Here is a 24,590-nt window from a genome sequence, read left to right as displayed (position 1 = left end):
CTGGCAGCACAGAGGCTGGGACTCACCTGCCCCAAAGTTGTAGATCACTCTGGCATTTCTTTCTACTCTCTTTCCAGGCTTATTTGATTTGATTCATTTTTCTCTTCCATTTACACGACCTGTATTTTACGCATCTCTGTCTTAAATCCTTTTTGGGACACAGTAGAGTATAATTAGGGATATACTGTATACACATAGAAACACTGGTCATTTTGCATGCCATTGTTTTGCCTACTTTAAGAAAACGTTGTGTTTGTGACTTAGGCTAGGTCATAGTAAAATACAATACACACCTGAGATGAGCCACGGGAAATCTCCCAGGACCTCACCTGGCTTATGAAAAAGGGTCCTACAAATGCTACTTTCATTAGAAATTCACTAGACTCTTCCAGGCACAAAGGCATTAAGTGGCCGCGCAGGTCTGTTAGAGGATTCAACCCACTCCAGCTTTGCTCCCAGCGTCTTTTGCCAGAGCAATTCAGGTGGCGTATGGGGTGAAGCGGAGGGCGGAGGCGGGGCAAAGGCTGGACTTCTCTAACCAAGTGTGAGGGGCCAGCGAAGCAGTGAGGCTGGTTGGCAAAGCTTAGCCTTGCCAGAAAGGGAGGGTTCCTGGTAATAGGGGGACTAGAGGTGGGTGCAAGGATTTTGTTGATCTTGAAGGTGGAGAGAGAAGTCCGATTCCCAGCTGAGGGAAAGGAGAAGAGGCCCCAGATAGAGGCCGGGAGGTTTCCAGAGCAGTGCGAGAACCGGACTGCAGCCCTTGGGCAGGTGAGCACCGCTTTTTTTTTTTTTTTTAGATTTTATTGGGGAAGGGGAACAGGACTTTATTGGGGAATAGTGTGTACTTCCAGGTGTTTTTTCCAAGTCAAGTTGTTGTCCTTTCAGTCTTAGTTGTGGAGGGCGCAGTTCAGCTCCAGGTTCAGTTGCCCGTTGTTAGTTGCAGGGGGCGCTGCCCACCATCCCTTGCAGGAGTCGAACCAGCAACCTTGATGTTGGGAGCCCAGTGACCCATGTGGGAATGGAACCTGCAGCCTTCGCAGTTAGGAGCGTGGAGCTCCAACCGTCTGAGCCACCAGGCCGCCGGGGCCGGGCACCGCTTTTAAAGCACAGTGCGAAAACGGGCTCCAGCAGGCAGCCCAGGGAGAATTACCCGGGAGGGAGAAGGGAAGCGCGAGGTGACAGCCGCGGGAGTCACCTCGCGCTCCTGGTCCAACAAGGGGCTCCCGGCTGTGCTCCTGGCCAGCCTCTCCCCTGATCATTCGGAGGTTTGGGTAAACCGGTGAATCCACGGTGAGACCCCTTCTATCAACTCGGACTATTGACGCGGTCCAGACTGGCCGGCTTGAGGGTTCCTCGTCCGAGGGGCAGAGAATGCTGTACTCTCCGAAGGCTTCTGAGTCATTCCCACGCGGTTGGAATCCCAGCTTCTGCACTTTTTAGCCTGTTTTCCTGTCCTAAAAGTAGGGCTAATAGCGGGACTCACCTCTTAGGGCTGTTGTGACGAATAAATGGCACAACGTAAGTAAAGCGTTTAGCGCCCAGCCGGTACTTAGTACCATAAGCAGGGGCTGTGGTCATTACTGACAAGTCCTCCAGCGCTCCAGGGCCGGGGCCAATTGCTGGTCTATTCGCCGAGAGGTTGGGTCGTTCCCAAGCGACAATATAGGTGCTTGGACGGACTGCGCCGCTGGGCGCACCGAAAAATCCAGCAGGTGGGCGGGGGTTGGTGGTGACGTGAGACTCGGGGACCGACCCAAGCTCTCGCGTCCTCCTCCACTTGTCCTGCTCCCAGAAGATTTGTCAGGGTTGGTGCCAGGGCGGGGTGGCTGCCCAACTCGGTTTGACCATCTCCGTCCGCCTGAGGCGGCAGGATTCAGGATGGTTTCGTGCGGGTGAGTGTCGCTGTCGCTGAGAAAAGTGGGAGGTCAAATTTGGCCAACCTGACCCACCGTCGGAGAGCAGCCAGGTGCGGGGGTGGGGGTGGGAGGGAGGGGGCGTGCCCCCCCAACGCCAGGGCCCAGGGAGGCGGCGGTTGGTCTCTAAATTGAATCCAACCTGTTCCCCACGTAGGTGGTGGCAGCACATGCGGATGCTGTGGCTGCGCCCCCAGGGAACACTGATTTTCCAGTTGGAAAATTCGACGTGGTGGTTGCGTCTCGTGACCGCGAAGGTGGGAAGAGGCTTTCGGAGCACTGGGTTCGGGTCTCGCAGCTTGGAACCCGGAGACTCTAACCCAGGTCACCGGCCTCTTTCCGCGCCCGGGACCCGGCGCCTCGGGGACGTGCGTCCTCCGGGCAGGGCTCTGGATGGCGGGGGAGCTGAGGCTGCATCCCTTCCGCAGCTTCAGAAAACACCCGCACAATCAGGGACTTGGGGGAGTCGATTTCCAGGTCCCCAAGCACAGCCTGAAGAGGGAGTGAGCGTCTGTTCTGTGGTCCCGGCATAAAAGAACCTCTGCGGAGTAGCAAAATAATTAACGGGGGAAAGGAGATTTGGAGGTCTGCCTAATGTTTATAAACTACTAAGAAGGGTGAGAAATACATCATCCCCCTTTAGTATCCCCCAAAGTTTCTTTTCTTTGCATTTCTCAAAACTAGAACCATCATTTAGCACCGACGAGGAAATCATCTCGCGAAAATGTAAAAACGTGTTAATGCGATGATGTTTTCTGAACATTGAAACGAAGCGCAAGTTATACAGAGGATGTGGCTGAGCCAGGGGAAGGAGGCAGCCCTCGCACCCATCGCGTATCCCTGGCTAAGGCTTTCTTTCCAGCGGTCTCTTTCCCCAACGTTTCCACCACCTCACATTCCTTTTTGTGTAACTAAGGAGTCCTGGCACCTCTCCAAACAGGTGCCAGTGAATTTAAAGCCAGCAAATCCTGGGCAAACTGGACTTTTCCTGCACAATTGAGCAACTAGAATCATGCACAAAAGATCTGGGTTTTAATAGATGTTTGCTGACTTTGTAGCTCTGTGATCTTCAGGTTGCTGGCTAGTGTGACCTTGAGGGAATTGAAGTGCCTCCCTCGGAAGAAACTTTCTCTTTTAAACTTTTCTTTGCCTTTTAAGTTTTCTTTTACTAAAAAAAAAAAAAAAAAATGTCTGATTTTGAAAAGGGTATTTCTGCTTCTGTCCCTCTAAGATAGGGTAGCATAATAACTAACGGGAAAAAAGGAGACTTGGAGTTTTACTTTAATGTTTGTATAAACAATGAAGAAAGATCAGAAATACCATTTGTGCATTTTTATCCCCCAAGGTTTCTTTTCTTTGCATTTTTCAAAACTAGAGCCATCATTTAACACTGACAAGGAAGTTATCTCGCAAAAGTGCAAAAACATGTTCGTGAGATAATATTTTATAAGCGTTAAAATGAAGCACAGGCTGTACAGAGGATATGTCCCAACACACACTACAGCCAGGAAACGATCTTATGTGCCGTGCAGTAAGCTTAGTAAATGGCATTTGGTAAATTCCTTTCATACGCTGTGGAGTGCTTATTTGTAATGTATAGATCCCGCTCTAGATTGTCCCATTAGTGCTCACAGCAGCACCTTTTGAAGAACGTACTCTTATTATGCCCACTCTACAGTTGTGAAAATGGAGGAAGTAAGTTCCCGGAGGAAGACGATGGAAGGAGCAAATTGAAATTCAGCTCTATTTGATTCTAAAGCCAATGTGTTTTGATTATATGGGACACTTTATTCATAATATTTTATTCAATGAATATTTTGTAACCCTACTATGTGCTAGACATCGTACTAGGTGCTGGAAATACCGCTGTCAGGACCTCCTGAAGAAGTGGCGACCCTGGCATATTCGACATAATCAGCTGATCATTTGTAACGTCCCCCCTCCTCTACAGTAACCACAGCAATTACTTAGTACGTAGACCAGCAGTTCTCAGTCTTTGGTCTCAGGACAGTTTACAGTCTTAGAAATGAGTGAGGACCCCAAAGAACTTTTGTTTGTGTGGGTTGTATCTGTTCCTATTACCACGTTGGAGATTAAAGCTGAGAAAATCTAAAAATATTTATTAAGTCATTAAAAATAATAATCATAAACCTACCAGATATTAGCAAAATGTATTTGAATGAAAAATAGCTATAATGAGCTGAAGGCTTGACTAGGACTGAGGAACCCCCTGCCCAGTTTACTCACGTGCTTATTGGCTGGGGCTTTAGTTCTTCTCCTCATGGCTCTCCGGGCAACTGACAACATGGCAGCTGGCTTCACCAGAGCTAATTATCTGAGAGACTGTGTCACCAAGACAAAAGCCACAGTGTCTTTTATTATCTCATTTCAGAAATTATAATGATCTATGCTGTTTGCATATTGGTCGGCCAGATCAATGTGGGACAGGGCTTCTTTCACTTTTCTGCTGTTGCTCACACAGGCCAGTGTGATAAAGGGCTACATAGAGGTGTGACCACGTGGACTACCCTGAAGGCTGGCTACCACAGAACTTCTGCAGCTAATACCGGGGTGCCAAAAAAATGTATGCACATTTTAAGAGATGTTACCTGTGCTCAAGCAGTAGTTCGCCGTAATCAGAAGTGTCTGGGCGCTGATGGTAACCACTTTGAGCACCTCTTGTAAATGCAGAAGTCAAACGTGACTTGTATTCATCTTTTGTTATCGGTATATATTGAATATTACAATTAATACAGTTTTTCCTTTCTTAAAATGCATATACATGTTTTTGGTACCCTCTGTGTTATGAGTGAGATTGGCTGTGATTTTTTTTATTTTTTATTATCATATCCTTATCAGGTTGAAACCTTGCTGTTTCACCAAGTAAGTTGTGGAGTGTTTCTTCTTTTCCTATCCTTTGGAAGAATAGGAAATGAAATAAAAATGAAAAATTGACATTATAGGATTATTCAGAATTTTCTACTTTTGCTTGTGTCAGTGTTTGTAAGATGTATTCTTCTCTAAGAACTTGCCTATTTCCTTTACATTTTTCAAGTTTATTGGCACAAAATTGTTCATTCATATTCTCCTATAACTTCTTTAATGGCTGTAAGGTTCAAGTGATACCCCCAATATTTCTGACATTGGTGATCTGTGCCTACTTTTGTTTTTTCTTGACCCCTTCAATGAATTTGTTAATGTTATTAATTGTTTTTAAATAAATTGGCTTTTGGTTTTGATGATCCTTTTTAGTGTATATTTCTTATCTCATTAATTTCTGCTCTCATATTTGTTATTTCCTTCTGTCTACTTCATTTGAGCCTAATTTGCCAAACTTTTTCTAATTTCTGCAATAGATGTTTGGTTTCCTAACTCTCAAATTTTCTTCTTTTCTATTATAGGTATTCAAAGCCATGAATTTCTCTCTCTCTCTCTCTCTCTCTCTCTCTTTCTTCTTCTCATTCCCCAGAAATATCCAGTGGTAACAATTTGATATATTTACTTTTATTTTTACACAAGTAGGATCCTACCATATATACCATTTTGCAATCTACTTTATTTTTCTTTAATGTCCTATTGAGGATTGCTGGATGAAGGGTACATGGGATTTACTGTACTTACTGAACTATTTTACAACTTTTCATGAGTCCATAAATATTTCAGAATAACATTTTTTTAAAACCCAATATACTTTTCACTTAAAAAAATGAATCATAGTTGTAGTGCCACTTGGGTACATTACAACTACTTCATTCTGTTGACCGGATTACTAGTATTTTATTGTTAGGATATGTGGTAATTCTTTTAACAAGTCTCCTATTAGTAGGCATTTAGGTTGTTTTCTGGTTGTTTTCAATGTTACAGTAATGATGCAATGAACAAATGGTTGCACTTTTACGTCTGGTTGTGACACAGTATGACAGGCTGAGTACCTCACCTGATTCCATTGTTCTTTTATATGAGGCATGTAGTTAAACTTTACAATCTAAATGAAATGCTGTGAGCAAGAGTTTTAAAAATATCCTAGTGTCCATCATACAGAGATGTAAAGTTCTGACCAGTTATCAGGATTACCTTTGTATACGGACATTTTTCAATTTTAGAAAGTATTTCTCTCTCTCTCTCTCTCTCTCTCTCTCATCTAGTACATAGTTGTTTACACGATTAGTTCCCCCTGTTAAATTATATATTTTTTGAAGAAAGGGACTATGGTTGGTTTATTTCTATTTCTTCGCTTCCTACAAAAGTCCTGGCATAGTCAGTACTCATTGTCTGTTGAGTGAATGAAAGTTCATTATATGAAGAAAGAGATTAGAGATATAATCTTCTATTAAATGTTTCCATCAGCTCGTGTTCTACCTTCAGAAATTGTCTCTAGGACATGAGAAGTGTCATCAGCTCATTGACATGTTACCCTGTTTCTCCTGCATATTGTTCCTTCTCCTCTCCACCCCTCCCTTTTTAAACTGTCTGTGATATTTGATAAGTGGAACCAAGCTGTGTTGAGTCTAGTTTACACATTCAGCACAAAGCTGTTTTCACTTCACATGATCAAAAATTTTCCATGGTACATGTCAAAGTAGAAGAAACCTTAAGCAATAGCTTAATAATTTTAATTAATTGCAAGGTTTGGATATTTTTTAGCTGAAAACTTATTGGAAAAGAAAACAGGAAAAGCCAAATTGTAACATACCACCCAACTCAAGCCAAATGACTACTTTGGAAGCAATGAATGAATGATCTAAACCCTCTTGGGTCTTGGAAGCTATACCTACCCTTGGAAGCTATACCTACCCTTGCCAAGAAGGAGTGAGGGAGTAAGAGCATATTGTCATTTAACCACACTGAACTCCTTGAAGGCAGGATCTATTCCTGTTCTATCTTTGTATTCTAGAAAATTGTCTGGCACATAGTGAGACAGTACATTTCTACTAAATTAAATTGGAATTTTGCAAGATTTATACATATCTGTAATATATGATTATATGTGTATGTACATATATTGTATAAATATCCTATGTGGGTGAATATTCTAAAAAAGCAGGCTATGCCCCATATCTTTCCATATACAAACTGTAAAGAGCCCGTAGTACTCATTTGTGTGTGACCACTGCTAAAGTTAATTATGTTACAGAATTCCATCTACTATGTGCACACTCTGGTTAAAGCCACTCAGTCTAGCCAATCCTTTATAATACTGTCTCTGAAACATTTTCCTTAAAAAATGATGAAATGATCCATTACGATATATACTTAATGTATACTTTTACACCAAAGCCAAGACTGGAGATAGTGCTATCACACTTCAACTGGTAAGGTACCCCTATACCACAGAGCCCACCCTCTCAGCCCAGAGGGGCCTCCACGACACCATCATGAGCTCAGTATGGTTCTACACTGTGGGTTGTTACCCACAGGAACGGCCTCTTCCTGCCATTCATTTTAACCTGTGGGCAGTCCTGATCCACAAGGGCTGAGGAAGGTGGGTGTATCTGTGAAGTTGGACTTGCATAAAGAAGCTGAGGGAGGCAGAACGTGGTGCTAAAATGGTGGTTTTGTAAAGACTCAATGTGTTTCTAAGTAATGGTTGACAAAACAGGGTAGTTGGGGATTTATTGAAGTTGTACAATAGTATATGTTTCTAAATATTGCTTTTTAGCTGCTTCCCAGAGGATTTTTTTGGTTTTTTTGTTTTGTTGTTGTTGTTTTTTGCTTTTTTACTGGGGAATATTGGGGAACAATGTGTTTCTCCAGGGCCCATCAGCTCCAAGTCATTGTCCTTCAATCTAGTTGTGGAGGGCGCAGCTCAGCTCCAAGTCCAGTCACCGTTTTCAGTCTTAGTTGCACGGGATGCAGCCCACCATCCCATGTGGGAATTGAACCAGCAACCTTGTTGTTGAGAGCTCGCACTCTAACCAACTGAGCCATTATGCTGCCCCCCGGAGGTTTTGATATGTGGTATTTTCATTATCACTTAGGTCAAACTATTGTCTAATTTCCATTGTGATTTATTCTTTGGTCCATAGTTATTTAGAAGTGTATCTCTGAATTTCCAAAAACAGAGATTTCCTAGTTATATCTTTGTTGTTCACTGCCAGCTTAATTGCATGGGGGCCAGAAAATAAATATACTCTATATTATTTAAATTCTTTGAAATTTTTGACATTTGTTTTATGACCCTATTAGCTCTCTTCTCCCCTTCTCCCCTTTCTTCTCAGTTCAGGGGACCAGAATAAACTAATCAATCTCTCTGGTTCCCCATTCCTGGGAAAAAAAATTCTGGTTGATTGGCCCAGTTCAGACAAGGTGTTCATCCTTGGTCTAATCAACCATGGCCAGGAGACTGCCATGTAATACAAACTAGGCTTGTAGATGTCACCTCTGTGGGTCAGGAAAAAAAGTCTTGGAGAAGGGAGGTTATAAAGTAGGTAGCTATCCCAAAGTTGTTTGCTCAGTTAGTGCTCAGATTTAGTAATTATTCCATTTTAGGTTTTTTCTAATTCACCACTTCTACTTGCATTGTAATTAAGTTCTTGTTTCTGCTTTTCTGAGATTCATTTTGTTGTCCTTTTTCAAACATCTTACTTGATTACCTAAGTTTTTTTTTTGTCTTGTGATTAGAAATGTGTATTTAAAGCTTCAAATTTTCCTCATTACAGTTTTAGCTTGTTCCATAGTTTTTGTGAGTAGTGTCTTTATTATCTTTATAGTCTTATTGTGCTGTTGTCCTCGATTCAAGAGTTGCTTTGGAAAGCTTTTTAAAACTGTCCACGTTGTTGTGAGAGTTTGTTAGTACGTAGGTTACTGATTGTGCTGTCAGAATATGTAATCTGAATTATTTCTACTTTATTACAGTTTTCTTGGTGTCCAAATATGTGGCCAATTTTCGTAAATATTCTAAGAACCCTTTCACAGAATATGAATTCTGTCATTTAGTTGCTCTACTGTTTTATAGATTTTTGAGACTTGATTTGCTAAGGGCGGAGACATTAGATTAGATGTGAGACTTTAGAATCTATGACTATCCTTGTACTTTGAATCCTTTCTCCTTTGATATCCTGCTTTGATATCCTTCTTTGATATCATGCTTAGATATCATTGCTTTGTGTATTTTAATGCTGTTATTTAGTGGGTAAAGTTCATCTGTTTTGTGGATCATTGCATTTTTTTCCCCCTTCTTCCACCTCCCCGCCCTACTCCAGTTCAAGCCGTTGTTTCTCAGTCTAGTTGTATAGGACAGAGCTCCCTGGCCCGTGCTGGTATTAAGAGCCTTGCACTCCCACAAGCTTCTTTCTATTCAGTGGTGACCTTAGAGGTCACATGTTGAGGGTGAAGGCTTTACAAGATGGAAAGAGCCTGAGTCCCTGAATCACCCTTTGAAGGAGAGTCACCAATCACCCAACCAAGAACATCCATAATGGTCTTTACATGAATAAGAAATAAACTTTTACTGGGTTAAGCCACTAAGATTTGGGGATTGTTTCTTATAGCTATTATTGTATGCTGACTGGTCCAGTTGTGAATGAGACTGTTGTGCTGGTTATTCTCTGTTTCTCCAGACCTATCTGTCCTCCACCCTTCTCTGCCTCGTCCTGTGCTCCCGGAAGATGTCTATATAGTCTGTATGACTTGTGCTCCCTGGTCTTCCTGCTTCCAGTTGGGTTTAGTCAATGGGAGGAACTAGCAAAAGATTAGAGAATGGAGGAAGAAAGAGATCAAAGCATTTATTCCTCCATCTCCTTCCTGTGGCTTGGCAGTGGCTGTGGTTCCTCTACCCAAGGTCACAGCTTTTGCTGCATTCAGATCTTCCTGTTCCCACCCCTTGCCCCTCAGCCTAAAGGTGGTAACAGCTGCTGAGGGCTTCACCATCCCGTGTTGATTCCTTAGCCCTACGCACATCCCTGTAAATAGTTCCTTATTTGAACTCCTTTCAGTCAAACCCTTTTGAGTAAACCATAGGATTTCACCTGTGAAGTTGACATTGACTGATGCATATGATTGATTGTTCAAGGTAGTTTGCATATTAATCAACATTTCCCTTGGCATTTAGGATCAAAATGTACTGGTTTTGTTATCGATAGAAATATGTCTCAGTTGACTTTTGCCACAATCGTACTGTATAACAAAGCACTCCAACAATGCTTGTAAGAAACATTTATTCTCAAATTCTTGAGTCCAAAGATCAACTATGGGGTTCAGAAGATCTAGGCTGGCCTCAGCTGGGTGACTCTATTCTAGGCTGCTGGTCACCTGGGCTTGGCTCCAGGCCATGGGTTTGGTTTTGATCTGCTTCCTGGGTTTTCTTCTAGAGCCAAGGCTGAAAGGGCAACAGCTACCTGGGGCATGTTCTTCTGATGGCAGATCACTGGAACTCAGGAGAAAAAGCTGATCCACACAAACATTTCAACCTCTGCTAACATCTCTTTGGCTAATGCAAATGTTATGGCTGAGCCTAGGGTTGTAGGCCATGGCCCATCCTGGGGCCATGGCAAGAGTGTGATGTATAACTATTACAGGGGAGTGAGGCAGTGGAAACAATCATTTCTGCCACCACTAATAATAAATCTGTTCATTGAATATAGAGCTTATACTTGTGACTCACTAAATTTAATATTAACTTGAACCCTAGTAATCACAGAGAGATCTTTTTTCCTTCTTCCGCCTCCCCCCGCCCCACTCTGGTTCAAGCCGTTGTTTCTCAGTCTAGTTGTGTAGGGCACAGCTCCCTGGCCCACGCTGGTATTATGAGCCTTGCGCTGCTCCCGGCTGAGGGGGTCAGTCACCAGCTCACAGCAGCTCACAGCAGCTCTCTCCAGCTGCCGGCCTCTCATGCTGGCCACCTGCCACTCATGGCAGCTCACAGGCAGCCCAGCTCCAGGGAGAGCTGTTGTTCACAATCTTAACTGTAGAGGGTGCAGCTCACTGGCCCATGTGGAAATCGAACTGGCGGCCTCAGCATTAGGAGAGTGGTGCTCCAACCACCTGAGCCACCGGGCTGGTCCGGATCATTGCATTTGATCATTATGAGTGATCCTTTTTGTCATTTTTAATACTTTTTTGGCCTTGACTTCAACCATGTTGACATTAATATTACAAACTTTACTCTTTCCCCCCCTTGGAATATTTTGCCCATTCTTTTATTTGTGATTTTTCTGAGTCCCTATGTTGGAACTTGATTTTTTTTCTATTCAGAAATCAATTCTGGTAAATAGTAGAAGATACAGGTTTAACGTACATTTTTTCCTCAAGTTATGTTCCCATATATATGACACAATATGTAATCAAGAAAAAATATTTTAATGGAATTTGTTTTTTTGTGCCCCAATAGCTCTAGATTTCCATGGCTCATCAAGATGTCCATCTTAATCTTAGGACTTGGCATGGTATTATTTACATTGAAAAGTGTGTATCTTCATGAAGAGTCGAGTCTCAAACCAGAGCTCCCTCGCCCTGCTCAGGCTGTCCAGATGCCAAAGCTTCTATCTGAAGAACGCCTCAGGAACCTCTTTACCTACGATGGGATCTGGTGAGATATCACGTGTTCTCGCTCTTCCACCTTGGCCTGACAGCTCCCTTGCTCCTCCGGTGGTTTACTGTGCCCTATTAGCCCATTTTACAGATGGTTCCCTACCTTCTTGAACCTGTGCTGTTGCTAAAATGATTTCAAATGATGGGACTAGGAAATGACTTGGTTTCCAGGGCATATTATCTGTTCTCTGCAACACCCAACTAAGTCCCTTAAAACTTTGGAGGTCCCGTTTAACCAAAACTACATGAAAGATGCTGCCCTTTTTGTTCTTCCGGCCTTCTCTTCTAGTGGGGCTGAGATGCCACTGGCATTCCCATAACTCTCAAGTTTCAAGAAGTTTGGTGCAGGGGATAATTCATGAGAGGGGGACCTTCTTCCCATCCCCCTTTCCTCCCCTCCTTGCGTCTCTGTCAGGAGCCACTGCTGGGATTCCAGGGTCTCAGGCCGACTACGACAGTGGGGATGGGAAAGGCGATTCTCAGAATGACACACTGGATTAGGCCTCAGCTTCCCTCTCAGTCACCAGCCCACCCACCCAGTAATGTCCACAGTCCTCTTGCTTGTTTTAGGCTGTTCCCGAAAAATCAGTGCAAATGTGAAATCAAAAACCAGGGCTACAACTTTCAGGATGCCTATGACCAGAGAGACCTCCCTGCAGTGAAAGTGAGGAGACAAGCTGAATTTGAACACTTTCAGAGGAGGTAATGTAGCCTGTGAATGTTCTTGTGTCCTGGGGAAGAGCAAAAGCTCTTTCTACTGTGTCCTGAGGGCATGGATTTGAAGAGAGAAGGAAGAGCTCCCCTCTTGCTGGGTCCCTGGGAGGAACTATTAGAACTAAACCAAGGGAAGAAACCTGAGGAAATAGCCTTTCAAATGAAGATTTAGAAAACTTCGCATGTATAAACCATTTTATAATGAAAAAGGAACAAAGGAATGAAGACAGTTTGAAATGTCAGTGTAATGTTGGTGGCATAGCCTCCACGCACCCAGGCGATCATAGCAGGTGACTTTGTAGTCTCACCGAGTTGCACTATCTTATGCATTTATAATTGAGAACATATTATCCCCCTGCTATGTGCAAGTTTCAGAGTTAAACACTCAGGGTGTATTGACCAGGATTGTTGGTTGAAAAGAGCAGAAATGGATTCTGGCTGGTTTATATCAAAAGGGAATTTGTGGGAAGAATGGCGGGACCTCACCAAATCCATATATAGCATTGCAAAATCATTACCTACTATTATTGTTGTGGTTTATTATTAATGTCATCATTCTTATTGTTCTTCATAGGCAATACATAATACATTAAGAAATACATAGATCGCCTTAATATTAGATGGTTATAAGTGCTATGTGGAGACGTAAATTAAAACGCTACCTGATGGCATAAAATTTCACGGGTGATGAAAGAAGGTGACCTTGAATTCTGATTTGTATATCAAGCAGGAGTTCACCACAGTCCCCCATAAAAGAATAAAAGTTCTCTTGAACCAGCCCCCTCACCTGAATTCTCTTTCCTCCCTTATATGATAGTCCCTCTTGCCAACCCAGCTGAGGAATCTGCCATAATGATTTTGGTATATATTATTCCACACTATTTCTTATACTGTTACACACAGATGAACACACATAGTCACACACATATTTACGTGTATATATATCTATATAAACATATACATGTATAACTGGTACCATAAGAAAAAAAATCACCCTGAAATTTGCTTTTTTCATTCAATGATATTTTTAAAAAGCTATCAATATATCTAGTTCACTCCTTTTGATTGCTATATGGCTATGAACTTGAGTTTTATTACGCCATTCCCTTGTTGAAAGATATCAGATTAAAAACTTTTATTCTTGCATTTATATAATTTATAATAATCATATCATATTTAAATTATTTCCTTATTTCATTAAGATTTGTATAGGGATGTTCATTTCAAACAATGCTGAAATGAACCCCCTTATACATGTCTTATTGTTTACACAGGCAAGTATTTCTCCCATTACCTAGCATCTAAACTGCTCGATCATAAGATATACTTATTTCTACTTTTTTTTCCCCCAAGTCAAGTTGTTGTCCTTTCAATCTTAGTTGTGGAGGGTGCCATTCAGCTTCAAGTTGTTGTCCTTTCAGTCTTAGTTGTGGAGGGCGCAGCTCAGCTCCAGGTCCAGTTGCTGTTGCTAGTTGCTAGTTACTAGTTGCAGGGCAATTGAACTGGCAACCGCACCATCCCTTGCAGGACTTGAGGAATTGAACTAGCAACCGCAACCTTGTGGTTGAGAGCCCACTGGCCCATGTGGGAATCAAACCAGCAGCCTTCGAAGTTAGGAGCACAGAGCTCTAACCACCTGAGCCACCGGCCCGGCCCCTTATTTCTACATTTAATAAATACTACTAAATTACCCTCAACAGGACCTATATTAATTCAAAGTTTTGTGAAGAGTGAGTAAGCATAGTACCTTACATACCCCCCCACCTACTTAATACTTGCTATCATCAAAATTTAAAACTTTAATGTAAAGGTATTTCTTTTTTAAAATTGCATTTCCCTGATTAATATTGAAGCTAAGTGTGTTAATATATTTATTAACTATTTGTAGTTCCTCTTCTGTTAATTGCCTATATATGTCCTTTTTTACTTTAAAATTTTGTCTTTTTTGTATTCCCGTAAATATTCACGGCAGTAGTTTAACCTCTCTTCCAGGTAATCTAAGGGATATCCTTGGTTAAATTGGAATCCTAAAGGCTACATTTCAACCATATTATCTTAGTTCCTCAAAGAACCCGTCTTACTTGATTGTATGATGCACTTGCCCTTGACCGAAGGCTGCTACAACAACAACAAAACCACCTGAAAATCACTGTGTTTGCTCTAAAAGTATTGAGACAATAACCATTCACACATCAAGTTTCTTGTGATATATTTTATTTTTCAGTTCAGTACCAGGAAAACTTCAAATTCTCTTCAGGAGTTAGTCTGCTTTGTTATTTTGATAATAAGACCAGAGTACTGATTGTCAATCATTTTATACCCTGGCTGCCAGGAATTTCACATGTAACTTTGGTGTGCAGCTACTGTAGCTCAGTTGGCCCATGTGGTCTGATTATTTTGTTTTGTCTTTTCTGCAGGTCGTGATTTTTATTTTGTATGTGTTTTGTAGTCAACTGCCTCATTCCTTTGTGGAATTAGAGGCTGGAAATAAGTGAAGGTAAAGAGAATGGAAGGGAGATGAGGACAACCTACTTTCCATTTCTCCCCATTGGCAACACAAGGCTCTGGGCACAGGAACCACTTTAAGAACTAACCAGGGATGGGTGTCAGGGCAGCTGCTAACAATTCTGTTTCCTTGCAGAGAAGGGCTGCCCCGCCCCCCACCCCTGCTGGCTCCTCCCAACCTGCCCTTTGGGTATCCTGTCCATGGGGTGGAGGTGATGCCCCTGCACACAGTTCCCATCCCAGGTAGGTACACCTCCATCCTGAGAGGACCTGGGCGACTTTCCTAGTCCTTCTTAAGCACAAGGGGAGAACGGAAGGGAACAGTCATTCATTGAGTACCTGCTGTGTACCCAGCACAAAAAAGAAGCTTGACATAATTGCATGTAACGTTACTGTCACTGTTTCCACCGTTGGAGATTGCCCTTAGCAGCTGTGACCTCCCTGAGGCTCTGATATAATGCAGAAGATAGAAATCTGTATGCCTCAAGGCATCTTAAGACATAATTGGCTTCTTGGTGTCCTCTAGCATCATGGGAGCAGGCTAGGCATGAGCGCACATCCAGGGGGTGGAATATTTATATCGATTAAAATTCCTTTCCATGAGGGATTTTTACACACTCCTCTAGTTCAGCCTCACAGCCCTGTGAGTTCAATGTTATTTTGCCAATTTCACAGATGAGTTTAGTAAGGTATCTATAGCCACATAGGGAGGATATGTTTGAGTTAGAACTTAAATTAGTCATATTATAAGAACAGAGATGGATTCTAAAGTGATACATTTGGGGTTAATTGTTGGTGTTTTTGAATAGTCATTTAAAAAGTGATACAACACTTTGTTTTTTATTGTGGGAAAGCATACAAAATTTACTATTCTAACCATTTTGAGTGTACAGTTCTGTTAACATTGCGTACATTCACATTGTTCTGCAACCATCACCACCACCCATCTCTAGAACTTTTTCATCTTCCCAGCTGGAACTCTGTACCCATGTAATATCAACTCCCCCTTCTGCCCAGACCCTGGTAACACCATTCTACTTTCTGTTCTGATGAATTTGACTACTCTAGGGGCCTCATATAAGGATGGTTCATTATTTATCCATTGCTTCCTTCCTTTCAGTAACAGAGATACCTGGAAGGGACTGGATTGATTTACAGCACCCATCCAAAGCTGAGGGTGGGCATCAGAGGTTTTAGAACCTCTGGAGTTTGAGTAGGACTGTGGAAAGCATCTAACAGAAACTTGGGGAGAGGGGAGTGTGTCAGCAAACACCCTGGGTAGGAGGTGACACTTGAATGGCCTCTGTCTGGAGGGATATGGAGGCAGCCAGGAAAGTGACAAGTCTCAGACAACACTTGACATCCTCTCAGATGATGTTTTTTGTCTTTTCCTGTGTCTTCCAGGTCTCCAATTTGATGGACCCAACGCCCCCACCTATGAGGTAAGAGTCCCTTTTCCAGCCTCTTTGTGCTCTTGGCATCCTGTCCTTGACTCACTGTCCGTGCACCCTTCCTCCAGGGGTGGCTTGTTTCAGATTATGACAGATCTCCCATCCAGATTAAATATTAGATATGGGTCTGAGGTGGGGTGAAGGGAAGGGTGCCTAGAGAAGGCACAACTTTTCCAGCCATGGGTGTGGCTGGAGTTCCAGGGAGGACTTCCAAGACTACACCAAAGCACTGGGCCACCAGGGATGATGCCGCTTCTGCTGCAAGAGGAAGCTGCTGCCACAGCCGTGGCTTCTGTGTTGTGTTGCCTCTGGCAGGGTTAGTGCCACCAAGATGGACTTTCTGTGCCCTGCCCTGCTTTGCACACTTAACATAGCTCCAAATCAAGGTCTTCTGCAAGTATATCTGACCGGTGGGATATAACCCTAACTGAACCCTAACTGAAAAGGAGTCTGGGAAATGTAGTTTTTGTTTTTTCACTTCTGTATGCTAAACAGAGGTTAGAATAGGTGATGAGTGAGAAAACCTGCTAAGTTACTCTATTTCCCAGAAGCCTTCTCTGTCCACACCCCAGCTAAGCTCCCCACCACCTGCCTCTGTCACTTTCTCAGTACTGTTATCTTTTTCATAGCACTTATCTGTACCTGAATTACCTTATGTGTGTCATTATATGCTTATTGTCTCTCTACCCTAGTAGACTATAAGCTTCTTGAATGCAGGGAGTCTGTCTTATTCACAACTCTTTCCCCAGTGCCTGTAATTTGGATCTCAGAAAATATCCATCGACTGACTAAAGTGTTTTCAGCAGGAGTGACATAATCCAGTCTACTTTTCCTAAAGATGACTAACCGGCTGTTGCAGAAGACGAGAAGGCCGGAGAAGAGACTAGCTTAGGGAGTAGCTTAGTAGCTTAGGGAATAGAGAGGTGGACCAATTTCAGCTACATTTTGAAGGTAGAACTGACAGGACTCACTAATAGATTGTCCGGAGGGATGAGAAAAAGAGCAGAACAGCGATGACTTCCGTTTGCCGACTTGAGCAGTTGAGTGGATGAAAGTGCTATTCACAGGGCAGGGAGAACCAGGGAGATGGTGGAAAACAGGTTTCTAGAGAAAAATCAATAGTTCAGTTTTAAAGATATCAGTTTGAGTTGTTTGTGAAACTTCCTAGCAGGGGAACCACCTAAGCACCTGGATCTCAGAAAGAGATGAGCTACGGACAGACATTTGGAAAATCTTTTAGCAAAAGGTGCAGAACCATGCCCTAAAAAACTCCACTTGGAGGTTGGGTAGAGGAGGAGGAGGAGTTGCCAATCAGAAGGCGGAAGGAGTAGTCAGTGGGAATAAGAAGACTGGTATCCTGCAAGCCAAGAGATAAGAAGCTAAGAAAACAAATGGTCCTTGAAAGCATAGGCCCCAGGGCTTGATTCTCCTCTGCGGTGGCTAGAGCAGTGACACCTTGCCGAGCTGGATGCTCGCTTTCCCGGGCGCCCAGGATGCTTCTCCTCTCACCCTAGTGTGTTCTACCCCCTGCTGGCCATGCTGGGTACGTGCCTTTCCTTGCATTTAGCATCTTTCTACTTCACTCACTCTAGGTCACACTGACAGCTTCTCTGGGAACACTGAACACCCTTGTTGACAGCCCCGACAGTGTGGTGCAGGGCAGAGGCCAGAAACAGCTGACCATTTCAACCAGTGACCAGAAGCTTTTGAATTTCATTCTCCAACACGTGACCTACACCAGCACAGTGTACCAGCACCACAGGGTGGATATGGGTGAGTTCTTGTCCTTTGATGGCAAAATGCTTAGGGAGCCAGAAAACACCACTGGGCCCTCTCAAAGTCTTCCTTCTCCAGGAAGTCTGCCTACATTTAAGATTCTTCCCTTATTCCTGTTCCTAACCCTAAACACCTAACTTCCAAATTACTGTACCTAATGCTATACCCACATTGCCATTGACCCACTAGAAAGGACAAACGACATGCCTGCTCTTCTCTCTGTGAGGACAGACCATTCAGGCTGCGCACCTGGCAACCATCCAATTCTGTTCCCTATTCTCTGCAGCTCTCAAAGCTGAAGACTTCAGCTCTGCTAGACGAAGGGCCAGTCTACACATCCGTTTATTGTCCTGGGAATTAACAGGAAACAGGGATGTGGGGAACACCCAGTTCCAAGGACAGTGGCTTTTTCTTCCCCTTCCCAAGTAACCTCTGAACCCCATCCTGGAAATTTCCAGGAGAACACTTCCTACTACCCTCAGGGCCTCAATTTTTTTCTGGATGAATTAAAGTCACGCCTTTCTCTTTTGATGAGCTACACAGAATGCATTCCCAGGACACCAACACAAAGAAATGAAACATGGGACAGATTACCCACGATCATAAACTAACGAGCGAGTTATTTCCACCTTCAGGTTTTCAAACGTTTTCTTTCACAAAATGTCCCTGTGAGGGAAAATAAGGCAGGTATTATAGTCCTGGTATTGTAGCAGGAGAAGGAGATTAGGTGATTTGCCCACGGCATTTCACATAATAAATGGCAAAGTCAAACTTCATCCAGACCCTCTGCTTCCACACACACTCCACCCCACAGATTCTCACAGGAAAGCAATGTGCGTTTAGGAGGCATTCAACAGGTTGCCCCAGGGACACACAGCAAATCCGGAGCCAGAATGCCATCGACTCTCTGGGGTCCTCAATCCCAACTGTGACCTTCTCTATCAAACCTTCACTCCACCATCATGTGGGTTTCTCTGGGGCAGTGTGGAGAGCGTCTCAGACACATGCTGCCCACCCTGACCATATTTCTCCCTCCAGTGAGTCTGGAGTCCAAGTCCTCAGTGGCCAAATTTCCAGTGACCATCAGCTATCCCGTCATGCCCAGGTTATATGACCCTGGACCAGGTAAGGCTCTTGTCCCTGGGGCTGCATGGTGGGATCCTGTAGAGCTATTGGTGACATTCAGATCCCCTCTGAGATGGAGGAGGACACTTGATCAAAATAATAGCCCTGACAACAAGCTTTGTTTGGAGGAAAACAATTCTAGAATAAAGTGCCATAATATTGCTTAATCATATTTGTCTTACTGTATGGTTGTGCTTATATTGAAAAAAACCTAATGAACTATAATATTTTAATAAGTAATAGTAATAAGAACTGAGTGATAGTGGAACATGAACAGATATATCAATGCGATAACATCGGAAATCCAAATAGACACATTGGAATTTTGCCGTATAATAAAGGTAACTTTTCAAAGTAAAGGGGGAAAAGACAGATTATTTAAGACATCATGTGGGATAAGTGTAGCTATGCAGAAGATAAAAAGTTGAATACCTCTGGATGGCTCAGTTGGTTAGAGCGTGAGCTCTGAACAACAGGGTTGCCGGTTCGATTCCCACAGGGACCAGTGAGCTGCGCCCTCCACAACTAGATTGAAGGACAGTGTCTTGGAGCTGATGGGCGCTGGAGAAACACACAGTTGCCCACTTTAAAAGAAAAAAAGTTGACTATCTCTCATAGCTCATGCCAAGATAAATTCCGAATAGACCAAAATACCTAATTTTTTTAAGTACTAGGAAAAAATGGAATTTAAAAATAACCTTAGAATATAAGGCTCCTCTAAATGTAACCCAAAACCCAAAAGCCATAAAGAAAAGGCTAAAAACATAAAATACATAAAAAATTTAAATGTTTTTTATGGCAAATACCCACCATAAGCCAAGTTAGATGTCAAAGAACAAGTTGGGAAAAAATATCTTCAATGCACATTAAAGTCCAAGGTCTAATTTAGAGCAATAATTAAGCGCAGCTCATAAGTAAGGAACACCTAATAAGCCAGTGGAAAATACACAAGTCACAAAAAATTAAATTCAACACTACTTTTAGCTATTAAAACATATTGTAGCTATTAAAATATATTTACACTAAGAAAAGTTGATGCATTCGTATCAACAAGTGTTGGACAAAGAGCGCAGAAACAGCCATTCTTATAAAGTGCTGGTGGGAATGTAAATTGGCACATTTCTGGGGGCAATTGCCAATCTATTAACATTTTAAATCTGGACCAGCAATTCCATTTCTAGAAATTATCCTACAGATACTTACACTGGTGTGAAATAATATTTGTTTGAGATTATTTATTGCAGCATTGTTTGCAATGCCAAAAACCTTAAAAGTGGGGTGCGCTGGATAACTCAACTGTGGTCCATCCAATAATGAAATGTCATGTAGTGACATTCAGAAGGAGAGAGGAGGGGAAGCAGGAGGGTTAGGGCTGTTTTAGAATTCTGATACAAAATGCTCTCCAAGATAGAGCAAGGTACAGATGAGAGTGAAGAGTAAGCTACTATTTATGTAAAAGAATTAGAGGGCAAAAACATGTATGTACATAATTGCTTAATTATGGAGAACTAAACAAGAAATCGGTAATATTGGTTGTTTCCTGGGATGAAGCCAAATAGTTAGGGGACAGGGATGGAAAAAGTATTTATTTTCATGGTATTATTTTCTATATATTTAGAATTTTGAACCCCTTGGCATTTTAAAAAGTATATTACCTACATAGTCAAAATATAATCTATTCTATCCAAATAATTCTATTCAAAATATAAATTAAATTATTTTAAATAGCATTAAATATCATGGACAATGATTTAAAATATTTAATATAACTATCTCAAAAATAAAATAAATAAACACAAGAAAATTCACAAAAAATCTTTTTTGGAGGGTGCTTCAGATTTATTTTTTAAAGATAAAGTGTTTATAGACACAATGGAAATCTCCACAATCTATTCCCTTCCCTTCCTCCAGCAACCATGATCTTCTGTATCTTTCTTTTCCCTGCTTTTCTACATCTAATATGTAGATTTCTATTCCTCCAGACACACACAGAGCATACAGTGTGGTTTTGTGCATTTTTGAACTTTTCATAAAATTTACCACATTGTACAATATGACGTTCTAGATTTTGACCTTTTGTTTGTCTATGCCTTGTCTTTTGATTTTATTTCTTGGGTCTTTTGTTATGTGAAAGTTTTATCCTTTAGTAGACTAAAATTGATTGGTTGTTTTCTTTCTAGCTTTTGCTTTTTTTGCCTTGTTCAAGAATTTCTTCCCTACACTGAAGCCATAAAGATACTGTCCTGTATCTTTTTCCAAAGTTGCATATGTTTGCTTCCACATTTAGATATTTGATCCAGCTAGAAGTTATTTATTTATTTTTTTATTTAAATTTATTGGGGTGACAATTGTTAGTAAAATTACATAGATTTCAGGTGTACAATTCTGTATTACATCATCTATAAATCGCATTGTGTATTCACCACCCAGAGTCAGTTCTCCTTCCATCACCATATATTTGATCCCCTTTACCCTCATCTCCCACCCCCGTCCCCTCTTACCCTCTGGTAACCACTAAACTATTGTCTGTGTCTATGAGTTTTTGTTTCTCATTTGTTTGTCTTGTTCTTTTGTTGTTTTTGGTTTATATACCACATATCAGTGAAATCATATGGTTCTCTGCTTTTTCTGTCTGATTTATGTCGCTTAGCATTATACTCTCAAGATCCATCCATGTTGTCACAAATGTTCCTATATCATCTTTTCTTACCACCGAATAGTATTCCATTGTGTATATATACCACAACTTCTTTATCCATTCATCTATCGAAGGACATTTTGGTTGTTTCCATGTCTTGGCCACCGTAAACAAAGCTGCAATGAACATTGGAGCTCACGTATCTTTATGTATAAATGTTTTCAGATTTTTTGGGTAGATACCCAGGAGAGGGATTGCTGGGTCATAGGTAAGTCTATTCGTAATTTTTTGAGGAACCTCCACACTGCCTTCCATAACAAGTCTGCATTCCCACCAACAGTGTATGAGGGTTCCTTTTTCTCCACAGCCTCTCCAACACTTGTTACTATTTGTCTTGTTGATGATAGCCATTCTGACTGGTGTGAGGTGATATCTCATTGTGGTTTTTATTTGCATTTTTCTGATGATTAGTGATGTTGAGCATTTTTTCATATGTCTATTTGCCATTTGTATGTCCTCTTTGGAGAAATGTCTCTTCAGGTCGTCTGCCCATTTTTCAATTGGGTTGTTTTGTTGTTGTTGTTGAGTTGCATGAGTTCCTTGTATATTTTGGATATTAGCCCCTTATCGGAGGCACTGTTTGCAAAAATCTTCTCCCATTCAGTTGGTTGCCTCTTTATTTTGTTGATGGTTTCTTTTGCTGTGCAGAAGCTTTTAAGTTTCATATAGTCCCATTTGTTTATTTTAGCTTTTACTTCCCTTGATTTTGGAGTCAAATTCATAAAATGCTCTTTGAACCCAAGGTCCATAAGTTTAGTACCTATGTTTTCTTCTATGCAGTTTATTGTGTCAGGTCTTATGCTTAAGTCTTTGATCCATTTTTTTTTTTTTTTAAAGATTTTATTGGGGAAGGGGAACAGGACTTTATTGGGGAACAGTGTGTACTTCCAGGCCTTTTTTCCAAGTCAAGTTGTTGTCCTTTCAGTCTTAGTTGTGGAGGGCGCAGCTCAGCTCCAGTTGCCGGTTGCTAGTTGCAGGGGGCGCAGCCCACCATCCCTTGTGGGAATCCAACCGGCAACCTTGTGGTTGAGAGCCCCTGGCCCATGTGGGAATCGAACCAGCAGCCTTCGGAGTTAGGAGCATGGAGCTCTAACTGCCTGAGCCACCGGGCAGCCCACTAAGAAGTTTTATTATGAATGAGTATTGAATTTTATCAGGTGATATTTAAAATATCAGGAAATTTTAAAACATAATTCTATGTATTTAACGGTTATTAATCTATATGTACATTAAATCCATTTCAAAATGTTTCTATAGAAGTATCCATTTGAGGTAAAATCGCCATTTTTTTGTCATTGAGTTGTTCATAGCCTTTTCTTATGCTTTTTATAACATTTTAATACATTTCAAGTCATGTCTCCATTTAGGTTCTTAATATTGATCTTCAATAATTTTAAGTGTTTTTCATATTTAAATATTCTCATTTCATTTATACCTGTTTTTGTTTCATGTTTTCTTTTTTAATATATGTGATTCTATTATTTATTGCTTTAAAGATTTTAAACATTCACATTTTAAATAATTTTCAGATGTCTCTGTTATTTTTAGTCTCTCTGGAGTGGGTTCATCTGCACATGGTAGATGTGGTGGCTGTTGTTCTTCATACTAATTTCCTTTGAGTTTTTGGAATTTTGGTGAGCGACTCTTAAGTAGGAGAGTTTTGCTTGCTTGTTTGTTTTGTTTCTCTCTGTCTCTATCTTTCTCTCTAGACTCCTTCCTATCTCACAGCTTTACAGTTGCTTCTATTCCCAGTATCCCCAGATTCCTAGTCCGCCCTCTTATACTGGGGTCTTGAACAATCTAGTCCCAACCTTCCAATCTCCAAGTAGACCTGTTTCCACTCGTGTCTTCCTGAGCATAAAGTCCAAGTAGGTTTCTCTCTAAGCGTTTCAGCTGATGGTAGGGGCAGGTCTCAAGTCCTTTAGATCTTCTCTCCTCTCTTTGGTCCCTGTGACCTTCCATACTGATGGGCAAAGCTCTGTGCATCTCCATTCCTAGTATTAAATGGAAGCAGGATGCAAGCGAAGTGCTGACAGGCAAGTATACAATAAAGTATTCAAACTGAAAGTAGGAAATGGCATAGTGGAGCCAACAGAACCAGGAAAAGACCTCTAGAATAGAAGATAGATCAAATTTCAACCAATTGGTTACATTGGTTATGTTTTAAATATATTTATTTTCTAATCCAATGAACAAACCCTTATTAAGCACCTACTGAGGCATGAGGCCCACAAACAGAGAAGTTGTGGCATAAAGAAACCACTAGAACAATGCAAGTTAAGACAGTGAAGCTTCTTGAAACACAGAACTCTGACACCCGCCCTTTCTTGCCCAGAGAGGAAGCTCAGAGACCTGGTCACCATTGCTACCAAAACATTCCTCCGTCCCCACAAGCTCATAACCATGCTCAGGAGTGTTCGTGAGTATTACCCAGACCTGACCGTGATTGTGGCTGATGACAGCAAGGAGCCCTTGAAAATTAATGACAGCCACGTGGAGTACTACATCATGCCCTTTGGGAAGGTATGGCTCTCCCAGATGGGGAGACACTTGGATCCTGGGAAAAGAGGGCCCAGAGTCAGGTTCTACCCTGGATGAGGTGTTTCAGTGGCCTTCCCAAGGAAGCAGGGTCCTGGAGTAGGAAGGGGTGGGACTCTCCTCTGAGGTTCCTCATTGACTCCAAATTCACAGAGAAATCAGATCTCTCGCTTTTCTATGTTCATGGGATGGTTGATCTGCCTTTCTCACACTTGATGTTGATTGAGTTCCTTCTAAGTGATTTGACATCCCAAGAATTCCTGACATTTAGATCCAACAGCAGAGAAACTTCTCATCCCTAAGATCCCTAGCTCTCTCGCTGTCTCTCTCTCCCCCACACAC

At 41.9% G+C, this 24,590-nt stretch overlaps 1 protein-coding gene across 5 annotated transcripts in view; it reads left to right on the top strand.

Moving 5' to 3' along the window:
- Positions 1-544: 544 nt before the first annotated feature.
- B4GALNT2 (beta-1,4-N-acetyl-galactosaminyltransferase 2 (SID blood group)) overlaps positions 545-24,590 on the top strand; it is a 30,146-nt gene continuing 6,100 nt past the window's right edge. The window contains exons 1-8 of one of the 5 annotated variants that reach the window (XM_019740561.2): positions 545-768; positions 11,242-11,439; positions 12,012-12,143; positions 14,797-14,903; positions 16,065-16,102; positions 17,704-17,884; positions 18,926-19,012; positions 24,046-24,233. In XM_019740561.2, coding sequence (XP_019596120.2) covers positions 11,267-11,439; positions 12,012-12,143; positions 14,797-14,903; positions 16,065-16,102; positions 17,704-17,884; positions 18,926-19,012; positions 24,046-24,233 — 906 coding nt within the window. In that variant the 5' untranslated portion in view covers positions 545-768; positions 11,242-11,266. Of the gene's footprint in view, positions 769-1,695; positions 1,893-11,241; positions 11,440-12,011; positions 12,144-14,796; positions 14,904-16,064; positions 16,103-17,703; positions 17,885-18,925; positions 19,013-24,045; positions 24,234-24,590 lie in introns of those variants that run through there. The other 4 variants (XM_074320013.1, XM_019740559.2, XM_019740560.2 and 1 more) reach the window with 4 other exon arrangements.

This window comes from Rhinolophus sinicus, linkage group LG15, assembly GCF_036562045.2.
Source record: "Rhinolophus sinicus isolate RSC01 linkage group LG15, ASM3656204v1, whole genome shotgun sequence".
In the NCBI taxonomy this organism is placed as follows: domain Eukaryota; kingdom Metazoa; phylum Chordata; class Mammalia; order Chiroptera; family Rhinolophidae; genus Rhinolophus; species Rhinolophus sinicus.
The sequence above is the reverse complement of the archived record's forward strand: the minus strand, read 5'-3'. Positions and strand labels throughout refer to the sequence as shown.